The 14,883-nt window shown below is 32.4% G+C and overlaps 1 protein-coding gene across 1 annotated transcript; it reads left to right on the forward strand.

Moving 5' to 3' along the window:
- Positions 1-392: 392 nt before the first annotated feature.
- On the forward strand, positions 393-14,862 carry LOC111614822 (patched domain-containing protein 3-like; the record flags this gene model as incomplete). The annotated part of the gene is made up of 4 exons (XM_023356189.1): positions 393-635; positions 9,731-10,718; positions 11,695-12,015; positions 14,712-14,862. Coding segments are annotated over exons 2-4 (1,451 nt in total), but the record flags the coding sequence as incomplete, so codon positions are not given.
- Positions 14,863-14,883: the final 21 nt, after the last annotated feature.

A 14,883-nucleotide genomic window follows, 5' to 3' on the forward strand; every position in this document is an offset into this window, starting at 1 on the left:
TTTTTAACGCAATGTCGCCGGAAGGTAATAAAATAAACGAACTGAAATGAAAGAAAAAAAAACTGAATTAAAGTTACGTATTATAAGTGCGTTAATTTATGACGAAACAGTAAAGTTTTCATCAAATATAAAACCGAGAAACTCACTTATGTCAGATAGGTTTCCCTCTTTTTTATTTTGCATAACTTTTCTTTTCAGTTTGTATCACGAAGTGTTAAAAGTTTAATTAATTAACATGTAACACTACAACTTACTGTATTTTATCACACAGGAAATGACAAAATGCGAGAATAATCTATAATTGACCATACGAAAGTGTACCCGTACTAACCCAATTACTTAATTAAACCTGACGTCACACGTGTAGATAGATAGACTGTTTTAGTATGTCACTCCGTATCGTCGTTTGATAAAATATAATTGTTCGAAAACGAGTTATATCAGTAAAATAACTATTAATATTTGGTAAAAGTTTTACTGCTGATTTGACGATTAAGCGGATCTAAATATAGTGATTTATTTGTTTTTGTAATTATGCATAAATTAAGATTATTTTTAACACCGGTAACCCTAGACATAATTGCTGATGTCTGATCGTTAAAATAGCTTTCTCCTTGGCACACTTTATTTACTGCGTAAGTATTTTCTGACTATTTTGTTTTAAAACAATTACAGTAATTTTGTTTTGAAAAACCTCAATCATTAGAAATAAGTAAATTAATTTCTGTTATGTAATTTAAGTCAATTTCAGTTAAATAGAGTGTATATAAATCGAAAAATACTACACTGGTATATCTGGGAGTATAAGAAGCTTCTTTGCTTTTGTAATCAAACTACATTGGTGTTTAACGTGTTAGACTTTATGTGAATCGTAATTTAAACAGTAAATATTTTTACATATTTGTAAATTTGGGGGGTTTAAAGTGTGTAACGACAATTATAGACTGTAACTTCGATATTATTTTATTACTTTATTATTATTTATGTTAAATGCATACTTTAAATTTTTGTACTAATGTACTTCAATTAATAATACTGTACTATAATATAAATAAATAATAACTGTTGCGCTATTGAATCATAACAGACTATCGATACTTATAATTACGTAAGTAACATAATTTATTAATATTAATTGTAATTGTAACAAATTTAGTAGTGCTTAATAATTTATAATTTGTATAATCTATATATACGTATTTATGTACAGTACATTATATTGTCCTGTTAAGGAGTGCGTATTTAGGCTATCTTTTGTAAATGTTTAAACTAATAAAATGGTTGTAGATAAAATACTTGGTAGACGTTCTATCCGCAGCAGCAGACAGAAATTTATTTGAATTGTTAATTTCTTAAAACGTCGAGATTAAAATCATATAAAACTTATCACCCGTGTTTTTGCATTCGTAACCGCATTAATGACAGACAAAGAACCAGTACTGAGATGTTTTAGACGCAGATATTTATATTTTTAATAAGAATTTATTTATTAATTCACTTTGTTCTTTTTCTCTGTCTTATACTTTGATTGTTCTAATCTAAATCTTAGACAATGTGGTCAGAAAATTATTCTTTTGTATTACTGAAGGACAACACGATTTATAATTTAGAGCTTTATCTACATTACAACTTTCTTTAATATGATTTTATATTACGTACATTTTTACATCGATTTATTATCATATGCAAATAATTCATATCACTTTAATTTTCTAATTCGCATTTAAATTTTAAAGACTTACTTAAGATATAATCACAAATTACAGTGTCATTTATTATCAGAGTATCATATGTTACTATTTTATCATTATCATATCTCGCTATAAAGATAATTCTATTTAACTGTACTAGTTTATTATCTAACTCTATCATACGTAAATATTGAGGCCTATCACTGTGCCTATACTTTTCCATTATTTTGTCTGTAAATTTTTTTACCGACATAAAAATAATTATTATCAATTCAAAATAATTATTATCAATTCAAAATTATTATATTAATTCCTGAATTATTTTTAAATTTATTTTTATTAATTTAAATATTGAAGTACTATTTTATTCGTTTATGCCTTTTCTTAGTTTTCTGTAACCTGAAGAGGGATGTTGTTTTAGAAAAGGAAACACCCGAAATGCATATCTACAATAAATATTAGCATCTAAAACATCTTAGTATTGGTTCTTTGTCTCTGATTAATGTAAAAAAAACTGGTGATAAATTTTATATGACTTTAACTTTGAAGTTTTAAGAAATTAACAATTGATTTTAAATAAATCGCACCATTAATATATTTATACATATAGAAGTATACAAGAAATTTATTTATTTATTGTTCATATAATACTGAACAATAAAAACTTGTAAACGTGTATTTCCTCACAATTTATTTCCATATTATATGTAAGAACTAAAATTAAAGTTAACTCCGAAAGAACTTCCCTGATAGGAAGGAATCCAGGGATTTCAATCGCGCTTTAATATTGTAGGTTCGTTGTTGTGAAATTAGAATAGAAATTCTTTAACCTCGTGGTTAAGGCCGCGTAGATTTTTACGGTGCAAATCGATGAGAAATTTGATTTTTACCTCAAATTAGTAGTGGATTTACCCTGTACTGTCTATCATTCACATTTTTTCTATTATCAAGCCCGTGTACGTCACACTTTTGCTGTTAACAGTAATAGTGTCATGTCACCCTTTCGAGGGAAATTTTGGAATTGAAATAACGTGACTTCCGGTTGGCATCGGAAGTTCGTATATAGTTAATTGGGACTCGTGCGCCTAAGCTTTCCACGTCTGGTCTCGGCTTTCGTCTACATGACTTTGTTCTGGAGATTAAGGAAGGGCAGACATACAGACGGACGACAGTGGGAATTGATAGGTCTACAATTTTTCTGAATTTCAGCCCAAAAACTCATCTTCGGACTTCAATTTCGTTATGGGAGCAACTGCTAAAGCAGATAATCTATCGACTCTTTTGCTATTGTTAATCAATTTATCTATTAAAAATAGACCAATTCTTTCATTATTTACGATAAAAACCTAATTCTGCTTATCTATAAAAAAGTTTAATAGGAAATATCTGTTCAAAGAAATGTTTGAAATATACATGTGTATTAATTTAAATATATTTAAATTTTGCACAATTACTAAAATTAACGTTACTTAATAATTGTCGTTAATAGGGAAATAAAGAAATCAGGCCGTTTGTTTGATATTTAAAATAATTACGGGGTTGTTAGTATTTGTTATAGGCCTAATCTCTGATTTTGGGTGAAAACCATACAGTTTGAATCCATTGCCATAGAAGGAGAAATTTCATCAAGCACGAGATAAATAAAATACCACGAAATTTTATTCTTTACCTCACACTTAATAATTTTAGAATTAATGCGTTTAAAGCATGCTATACAGTTACAAAATACTGTACTGTACAATTGTACTGTACAAGTTACTGTACTGTACAACTGTACTGTACAGTCGACCCCCTATAACACTGTTGATTTATCCGTTTTATATGAATTCCATGTTGTACGAGTCACTTAGATTTTACAAATACGTGAGCCGTTCACAGCCGGCACACGTATTTGTAAAATCTAAGTACTCGTACAACATGGAATTGTGCAGTTAGTTAGAACGCAAATAGTCCTTGGTTAGAACGCGTTTTAACTAGTTGAAACTAGTTTATACTGGATGTCTTTGTCAAAACCAGTGTTGTCTAGTTAAAACTAGTTTTAACTCAAATTCATTTTAGACTAGCAGTAAATTCTAGTTATATTTTGTATCGTTATTGTATCGTTAAAAATAATTTTTTACGATACAATAGTCACGATTATTATTTTAAAAAGTTTTCGTTAGAATTAACACAGACGAAAATTCAACGCGAAGCGACACGAAACGGAGAAAAATTTCAACGTGGGATAGGTTAATATATTTTTCGTACATAATCGGTTATCCGAAAAACAAGTTATCCGAACAACCCCAGTCACCAATTAATTCGGGTAAACGACGCTCTACTGTATGTTTGAGGGAAATAAATAAAGTTATGTATAGTGATTCGGGGGAAGATGCCTAACATTTTGCTTATGAAGGAAATTATAGCGATAAATTGAGTTTTGGAGCCCTCTAATGAAAATATCATATTCTGAAGTATATTTTTCAAATAAAACTTTGGAGTTTATTTTTAAAAAATGTATGTTGTGTTTGCAATGACGACTTTTTCACTGTCTGGCATTTTAAGCATCTCACCCCAAGTATCTGGGTGAGATGCCAAATGCCATTAGGGTAAGATAACAAATATAATTGCATAAAATTAATTTTTGAATTTCTTAATTAACCAAATTTAATTTATTGCATATGTAGTACAAAGTACTTCATAGTAAGTATAACAGCACAGTATAAGTATTGTTAAGTTTCCGCCCGTTCTAACGTGCTCTATAGCTAGCTGAAAGCTTTTTTAGTGAGAAGTCCTTATATAATTTCTATGCATATCCGGCAATAAAACGAGAAAACAACAATTTATTAAAAATAGGCATATTGGAATTCAATTCACGAAAAATAGGCATGTTACCCCAAGAAAAATATGACATCTTTTCTATTTGTTGGGGTAAGATGCCTAGTGGTGTCACGTGCTCTAGCATGTCCGATCAGGATCGGCGGTAGCTGACAATGGAAACTTTAGAACCTTAACTACATAACACATTAATTGTTTTTCGCAATTTTTAATAAATTCTATTTTAACTTCTAGTTTAAAATCACTCTAAAAACATTTCGCAACAAAAACTTCGTTCTTATCTAGCTTTTATTCTTCTCGGATGTAGAAAATGATGTAACGGTAGCCAACTACAGCTTTCCGCACTCAATATTGGCCCGACGATTCATCATACAAATACATGACAATATGTGACGTCACCGTTTGAAAATATCAAAAATTAGGCATCTTCCCTCGCTTACAATCTTATCCCGAATGTTGCAGTCAAAACCAATTTTTAGTTAGGATGCGTTTTAACTAGTTGAAACTAGTTTATACTGGATGTCTTTGTTAAAACCCGTTTTGTCTCTTAGGTCAGGGAGTTCAGGATAGGATCAATGTTCTCCTTGATGTAATCCTCTAGAAGTCTATAAGTTATCCTGTATTCGAGAAAAAACTAAAGTAAATTAACGAAAAGCGCAGAAAGATCAATGCTCCTAAACCAATACAATAACAAATTCTGATCGACTGTATTAGAAAGTTTTCTCGAGGTCAATAAAAGAAGTATATAATTTTCCTCGTTCCCTCGAAAGTGATATTTGAATGAGACAAACCAAAATATACAAATTATATTCGACGCCCCTATTTTTAATAAACGCTTCTTGGAGAGGTGTAACAATATTAAATGCATTCATCCAGACCCTGAGGCGATTTGCCACAATAGTTGAAAAAACCTTTATGCTAATTATAGTTGAAAAATACTCTAATTAGAGCAATTGGTCTATAATAAATTGGCGTCTGCCCGCTTTCCTCTTTATAGATCATCCTTAAAGCGATTTGTTTCGACGATAAAGAGCAACTGGGCCAAAAAAAATTAAACATTTTTAACACGTATCTATTAATGTTTCTGTAGAAAGGTACTTACCTTTGTACAGAAACATTAATAGATACGTGTTAAAAATGTTAATTTCGTTCCTTGTTATCGAAATCAGGGGCCTTAGATGATTTTCATTTTCTAAGTACAGTTTCCAATTCACTCAAAGTGATAAGATCGTCGAAAAGAAGAATATCATTACCAAAGCCTAAATGAAAATAAATTACTGTATTAAGCTCAGCGAAATACTCTCGAATAATTCAACTAATCCGAGGAAGATATAATATTTTCGCGCTGTTTCTTAATTCGAAAGTTATTAACTAATGAACAAAAATCTTTGGTACTTTTAATTCTCAATAGTTGTGAATTCATTTTAGCCAAAAATAATTTTTTCTTCGCCTTACACGGCAACTCGTAACTTTTATTTAATCTGCATTATTCATCCGATAAGTTTTTACTTTTATTTCTACGAAACATTGGTAATAGTCGATTCTTTATTTTGGAGCTTAAACCATTCTTTCTCGAATGATAACGAAGAAACATTTTTATTAACAATTCCACACGGTAACTCCGCGCATCTAACTGAAAGTTCCTGTTAACCGAGATATATAACCAAGTGATCAGAGATAAATAATTATTCAACCTTTCTTGTTTCCATATATAACAAATTTTTGGAAGATTCCGAGTCAAAATACTATCCATCGTAAGTTCAAACGATACAGTATTGAAAAATCTAGTGTATGGGAAACTAAGAACGAGACCCCTATACGGACGACCCAATTCGATTTTTAGCTAATTGTTCATATAAAAATAAATCCGGGTTAAGGTAAGGAACCGTTTTTAGGAGTTAGTTAATCGAGTGTCAGCGAAAGCAACTACATCATAACTTTGCAAAAAATAAATAAACTCTCGGTCATTCACTGTCAAGTCCTACGTTCCTCGACAGTTCCGAGACATTCTCATTACTAAAGTTTTCTCAATCTCATTGGTCCAATTAATCCTTTTGGCTAGAAAAGTATTGATCTCCAATTCAATCGATTCTAGATTAAATTGAATTTATCATCATCGGTTCTCACAAATGTTCTTTTATTCAGAGATTTAGCTTCTGCAAAAAGAGACGATTTATACGACAAATCATCGAAAATTGTAATGCGCGAGAAGGACGACGACTCCCTAGTAAATATTGTTAAGTAAATATTTCTTGAGAAGATAAATGAGCAGTTGAAAGAAAAAATGACTTACGTCACTTTTCACGGACATTGAGAAATTTACACTTACATTACAGTTTAAAATTACTGCGGGTTTATCGTTACCCGTTGGCACGCGCGTGCTCCGTCAAATAGAAATTACGCGCGCTCGATCAATTAGGCACCAAATTAAAAAATTAAGTAATAAAAATTTAGCGTCGAAAAGCGGGTATTTTTACTTTAATCCAGTTTTACGATATGTTTGTAGTCGAATTTAGTCAAAAAACAAATTTTGTTATAATTTTGTTGACGATTTTAATTTTTTAATATTGGAAGGTAATTAGCATAAATTACAAAGTGTCGTGTTTCATCTTCGCTCCCGTTCAAGTTTATTGTCCTAGACTCGAGCCGATGTTTGTTTTTACTTCTACTGGTGTTTCCGCTTTTATTTCACCCTCGTCCGTTTTGGTTACAGACGATGGGGAGACGGGCGTCGCGTGATCGCTTACCTCACTTTTTACCACAGAAATTACCGTACCTCTAAAGTTTTATTTTTTTTCTCGATTTTAGTTATTATTAGCTCACTTTTTTGATAGATTCTCATATATATGTGTTTTCTGAAGTTGCAGATATTTTTTTATTAAGTTTCACGAATTTATGTTTTTTTATTCGTATTATACACATAAAATAGAAGAAAATTAAAAAATTAATTAAATGTTTTCAGAAATGCTAAACTATAAGTACGATGTGTGTTAGAATACTATTGCGAATAGATATAGTTAATTATTCTGTAAACATATTTGTTATTTTAATTTTTATAAATTACTAGCTGCAAGGACCCGCTTCGCTGGGTTTTTATTTGTGGCAAAAAGTAACGATAGTGAAGATTAAGACAATTACATTATAGCCAATCTTACTCGTTTTCACAAAATGCAAGAATTAGGTCTCCCGTTTCCAGACTTTTCCAGAGAATTTTTACATGAGCATAAAAATATGTTCGATTTCCCGCAGAAGCGCAGAAAACCGCCTGTAAATCTTTCATGCCGCTTTATATTAATACTTCCTGGTCCCGATTCTATTTCTGAAGGTCTCCTGTTCACGTCAAGTCAAACGAACTATTTTCAACGTTTCTGGAACGTTTACGATCGTTCTATAATCGAACCAATATTCGAATTTTATGTTCGAATTTAATTCGAACAAATTCGAACAAAACATTCGAAATAGAAAGCCACTTTCAACCACTTTCAGCCTCATATCTCCCGCACCCTTATAGCTATCGAGACGCAACCACCCCTGTGCACGAATGGAGACTTGGGGCTACTACCACATACAAACACCATTCACGTGCGATGTGTAGTTTTGGCGGAAAAGTGAAATATATGGACATACATGTCCATTTATATATATATATATATAGCTTATATAGATTTAATTTGATACAACGCGACGCGCTCAAAATCGATCAATTACAGTCGCGCGTTATTTAAGATGGCGGCGGGACCCGATTCGATTACTTCTTCATTTCACATGTTAATTGGAGAGTGCTATTTTAATCAGGGCTGTGGAGTCGGAGTCGGAGTCGTGGAGTTTTGGTGTTTTAGCCGGAGTCGGAGTCGTGGAGTTTTGGTGTTTTAGCCGGAGTCGGAGTCGAAGTCGTCAAAAAATCCGCCGACTCCGACTCCTTTTTACTTCCCAACTTGTAATGTATGTAAAACGGAAAAGTATTGGAATCGTGTCAAATTTGACCTTCCAAGTTTCTTTTGCAAATCTACACGTTTGGAAACCTTTCGAACCCCTCAAAAAAGTCAGTAAAAGGGGAAAAATTCACACGCGTGTGTGTGTTAACGTCTAATTTGTTTAATTTCTTTATTTTCTGTTCTGAGATATTAAACAATATCTCAGAATGGGTAAAGTTTAAAAAACAAAATGTGGCACTGTAGCTTGCGTAATATAATAGTATAAAAGGGCATTAATACTATTAAATTTTGGTCCTTAATTGAAGGTCGACAGGATGAAGACATAAAAGCGGTCATGTGTCATATCTTTTAATGAATTTTTTTACTCGTTAATAGTGTTCAAAATATAAAAAAATAAAATAAACCTCGTCAATACCCTCAAAGTAAGTTTTTTTGTCATTTTATAACAACGGTTCACGTATTTGTCGGTCTGTGATTGGCTCATGTATTTAAGGATTCCTACAACGAGAAATTCTTATAAAGCGAAACGTATCTCCGCGTTATAGGGGGTCTACTGTAATAGACTCTAGTAAGTCTTACTAGACTTCCACTTATTAGTCCTCCGCTGTGAAAAACAACAAACTGCTAATCGCTCTATTACTTTGTTTTCAAAAACTTCCTTCTCTGTCAGCTGAGGGTCAAATGGCTAACAGATTGTTTACTTCCGCTCAGGGAAATGTGATGGTGTCATAAAACTTTATAAAATGATTAAAAAAATACCAATGTAAGAAATTAAATTATTTCCGGTTAAATTTCAGCTTTTTACAAGTTATTCGCTTTATAATAACGCGATTATAAGAGAAGAAGCGCCCGCCGTAGCTGCAGCTATTTTTAGTAACAGCGACTGGCGGGAAATTTGAAAATTAAAATCCGAGATCACGCGCGCCATAGTGCCGACGGGTTTTAACGGCTATCGGCTGTAGTAAATAAGGTAAACATTCCTATTTTTTACAACGAATGTGTAAGTAATGCTGTCAGTAACTGAAGCATAACAGTAAGTTAGTATTCTGGAAAAACTGAATAACACCATTTTCGCTTTTAACGGTTAAAATATCATAACAATCAGGTATAATAACTTCATTAAGCACCAAAACTTTCCAGTTAATAGATAAGAAATTTAAATAGACGATTTAAAAGAAAATAGACGATATAATTTGTAATGTTAATTTTACATATGTTAGTCGAGTACGATATTGTCTTTCATATAGTAATTAATTAATTGATTATTATTATTATATATTTTTACAGATTTCGAACATGTGTATCGGAATTGCGTACCGATTCTTATCCAAAACCTTTCATAAACACGGGATAAATGTCTCAAGACACACGTCATGGTACATAGTTGTGCCAGTCTTTATGACATTGTTATTAGGCACAGGATTTCAAAAGTTCTCCCAAGACTTAAGCGAAGACGTTCTAGTCCCAGCCGGAGGAATTATCGACAAGTACAAGTCGCGTTTGATGCAATTATTTCCCATAGATCTCGCGTCAAACTTCGACCCCGCAAGATTATTGCACGTCATTCATTACGGAACCGTTATTGTCGAAGCCACGGACGGAGGCTCGATTCTACGAGAGTTCGTCTTTCGTGAAATTGTCACTTTGGATCGAGAAATTCAAAATTTCTTTGTTGAAGAAGACGACGGATGGAACTACAAAGAGATTTGCGCTAAAAATAATGGAAAGTGTTACGAAAATAAAATTCTTCGTATAGATAATAAACTGAAAGCGTTGCAAAACGGAACATTTCGGTTGAAATATCCAATTGGCAATACGAGCAGAAATTACGACGTTTTAACATTGGGCGGTGTGAAACTGAACGAAGAAGGATGTTTAATATCTGCCAAGGCTGTTAAATTGTTCTATTTTCTAGACGATTCGAATAAATGGGCGGAAGAAAGAGCAATAACGTGGGAAAATCGATTCGTAGACATCTTGAATAGACTGAACGTTTCTTACATCAAAATAAAGAAAGACGTGTCGCTTTCTAGGCTTGAGTCGAAAAGTCAGTTGTTTGTCGCTACTCTAAAATATATTCCGAGTTCTGTTTTCTTGATGGTTACGTTTACCGTTGTTAGTTGTTTATGGCCAGACTTTCTCCGAAGTAAACCTTGGACCGGAATCATGTCGTCCATAGCCACAGGAATGAGTCTAGTTTCTGGTTACGGCCTTCTGCTTTATGTGGGTTATAGAATATCTCCTGTAACATATATGATTCCGTTTCTTATTTTAGGTAAGTCATTTTTGTATAATAATAATAAACGATAGTTTGTTGGGCACGGCCTCAATGGATAAAATCGCTAAACACTAATGGTTAGTCAGTTCGCTACTCACTACTGAGTCGGTCGCGTGGAGTTTTACGGGTTTTTCTCACGTGCTTTACACCTATTGGAGAGCAATACTTTATACAGAAAGTATTGCTGCCACATTGTCGCGTAAATTTCGAGTCCCCTCTATAGAGAGGACTCGAAATTAAAGCGATAATGTGAGAGATATTTGTTTATATTTGTGTTGAGTGTATGTGTTTTAGTTTTTCCACCCGTAAATCGTATTAGAATTCTGTATCCCTGTGTGTTATTATAATTACTATTAAGTGATGCGTTAGAACAAGTTAAATTGGAAGAATTAGGCAGTAAAAGGTGCTTGGATGAAGAGAAGCGCTTTTAAAGGCGAAATACCTTATTTCCTGTGGAGAAAAAACATTAATGGCAACTAGGGAGTGCTTGCGTTGCACGGACAAACTACGGCACATTATATTTATCACATGAAATTCCATACTTTTTCACCACTTTTTATATTACATGTCGAGTTCTTGTCGAGTAATACGTGCTGCGGTTTCACGGCATTTGTCACAAAACATCAAATAGTCCTAGTAAAGTAAATTCTATTCGATGAATAAATTTTAAACACAACTTTAAATATAAAAGCTAAGAGAACATTTTTTGTAATTAACAAATGATATTCCATTCCGTTTTTTTTATCACTTTACTTCTATTTGTAATTATTAATTAATCACACGCAATATAAAATAGAATATAGAATATTTCGAATACTAATTTTATAGGCTATATTTTTTATACACATATAAGATACACACATACTCGTACAGGGAATATTCATATTTTTCATTTTCGTTATGGTGTTTATTCGTGTTTGTACAATATTCTTATTTTATTTGAATAAATAATAAGAAATAATATTAATTATAGGTATTGGTATGGACGATACATTTGTTATGTTATCGGCGTGGATGAAAACCGACCCGAAGAAATCTGTGGAAGAAAGAATGGCCGAAACATTCACCGAGTCGGGTGTTTCTATCACAATCACTTCTCTGACTAACGTTGCATCGTTTCTAGTAGGAATATTCATTGCCAATATCCCTGTATATAAAGAACTTTTCGTGTTTATGGCAACGTGTTTGCTCTTCGACTACATTTATCAAATTACTTTTGTTGCAGCGATTTTCGTTTTATGTGGAAGAGCGGAAGAACGTCAATTGCATTCCTTGGTATTCGTAAAGTTTCCAGGTAAAGTACTTTTGATAACATTATCAATATACATTCCCGGCAAAGGTTAAAGCACTGAATTTTTCATTTCTAATTTAACATCTTTAATATTAAATTTTTAAATATTTGGTTTGATTTCTGTTTCTTATAATACGGGTAACTTCTGTAATATTTGCCTGATATGATAGATAATAAAATGTAATTTTATGCGTTATAACTATAATTGATAGCGCATAAAAATTGAATATTTATTTGTATTCACAAATTTTAAATATACCTTTATTTGTCATTCACCTCCGAGAATATGTCTTCGTGGCACAACATTTAAGAACATTTGCCATGATATATTTTCGAGTCATGAATCAATCATAGAAAAGATTAGTCACATCAGACACTTATTACGGTCTCCGTTAGAACTAATTTATTTTGTTTGTTTGCAAACTCGTGATGATCTGTCGATGATTTCACAATATATTCGTTTCAGTTAATGTTTGGAAAGTTTTAAGTCAAGGTAATAAATTATAATGCAATTTATAAATTAATTTTATATCTGTATTTCGTAGATGGCTCAATGGACTAAGTCATTGAACACTCGCCTCAAATTTGTGCCTAACCACCGGGTCAACCGCGTGGAGTTTTTCGTGTATTTCATTTTTTTGCGTATATAACTAAACCAGTTTCGCACAGAAAGAGCAACGAGTAGGCAATTCCCTTCCTACTGGTATATTGCTAAAGCGTGCGATATGGCAAGGGAAAGCGATCGATCCAGATCAAACTATCCCTAATCTGTAAAAAATGTGTTCCTCGTATTAATCAATTTCATAAAAGAAACATCCATTTAATAAAACGTCGAAATTTTAACCTTTCTTACAGCATTTCAGGTTCTCAAATGTTGTTGAAAAATCCAATATATATCTGCAAAATGATCCATGGTAATCGTGTTCATTTCATTCGTATTGCCAGTAACAAAATACATTCGCAAAAAAAATTCCCGGACACAAGTTTTATAAATCCCGGAAAGGTTGTAGACAAATGTATGTTGTTACAAACAACAAGAATACATACCGATCTGTTATTTCCAAACTCTTCGTGCTTCATAAAGTTTGCAATTCTTGAACCTATCACGCTTTGGCGAATTTCCGTTTTAACGTATGACCGAATACAGTAAATAATAAATTACATAATATGGTCAACTTAAATGTGAAAACGGCATTACGTTCGCCTAACAGAAAATAGGCGATAAAAGCGAACAATACATAGAGAGAAAGCAATCGCCATCGGCTGACTTGTTCTTGGATGGCCTTTTCCACGATGGGCAGGAAAGACGATAGCCTCTTTTGCGGAAACAATGGCAAAGTAGGCGTTTCCGCCACATTCAGCTGCAAGGATGGCCTGTTCCTTTCCCGTTCCGCTTCAATTCTATCGTGATTCGACAAAGTCGCGCGATATCCTAGAACTTGTGATACTTGGCTATTTAACGATACTTCTAATCTTTTGAAGATGCAGGATAATTGGGAGTTTGGAGTATTGGCAACTTTCGTCATTTTCACGACAACTAAAAAATGTTTTAGTTTTGCAGTAAATTTATACTTACGTTAATTTTATCAATTTACGAAAACATTGATTCAAATGAATTAGTTGTTTTCAATCTGTTCTAACGATGAAAAAACATTTTATGAATCGTTGAAATTGAAGACGAATCGACGTTCACGAATGACCAAGAGTGTGTCTAGAAAATGTTGGAAAACTTATTTAATAAGACGGAATTTGCCCGTATTATAAGTCGAATTTCATTTTAACACTTCTCGCTTTTTGCAGAAGAAATACTCAGATTTGTACGTATATACTCTTTAAACAATATTTTAATATTATTTTCACAACATTACACCATTTTTTAGAAAATTACGGAAATAGAACATTACTAAATTTTATTAAGTACTAGCTGCAAGGATCCGCTTCGCTGGGTTTTTATTTGTGGCAAAAAGTAACGATAGTGAAGATTAAGACAATTACATTATATCCAATCTTACCCGTTTTCACAAAATGCAAGAATTAGGTCTCCCGTTTCCAGACTTTTCCAGAGAATTTTTACATGAGCATAAAAATATGTTCGATTTCCCGCAGAAGCGCAGAAAACCGCCTGTAAATCTTGCATGCCGCTTTATATTAATACTTCCTGGTCCCGATTCTATTTCTGAACGTCTCCTGTTCACGTCCAGTCAAACGAACTATTTTCAACGTTTCTGGAACGTTTACGATCGTTCTATAATCGAACCAATATTCGAATTTTATGNTATGTGTACAGAAACTATTACTACAGGTGATATAATAATGAAATTTTGTTCTTTCCTGAACTAACTCTCATTGCTGTGTCAATCTTTAAACACCAGTTTATGTCCTATTAATAAATAAAGTCCAAGTAGACAATTAAAAATAATACGGAAATAGAACATTACCAAATTTTATTAAGTATTGTAATTTAACTTCTATTATATATTTACGTGTTTAATCTTTGTATAATTCCAGAAAATAAAAATTTTGTTGAAAAAATCTTTTGTTTCGTGCGTCCTGAAGATTCGAAACAGAAAAAAGATAATCGCAGGATTAGATTTACTGAACTCCTGAAGAATTTCAACGAGCTGATAAGGAAGAAAGTGACAGGATTATAATTTAACTTCTATTATATATTTACGTGTTTAATCTTTGTATAATTCCAGAAAATAAAAATTTTGTTGAAAAAATCTTCTGTTTCGTGCGTCCTGAAGATTCGAAGCAGAAAAAAGATAATCGCAGGGTTAGATTTACTGAACTTCTGAAGAATTTCAACGAGCTGATAAGGAAGAAAGTGACGGGATTATTTATTATATTGTTATATTTTACTTATTTAGG

The sequence above is a fragment of the Centruroides sculpturatus genome, unplaced genomic scaffold (assembly GCF_000671375.1).
Source record: "Centruroides sculpturatus isolate CEXI.00-Female unplaced genomic scaffold, Cexi_2.0 scaffold1956, whole genome shotgun sequence".
NCBI lineage: Eukaryota > Metazoa > Arthropoda > Arachnida > Scorpiones > Buthidae > Centruroides > Centruroides sculpturatus.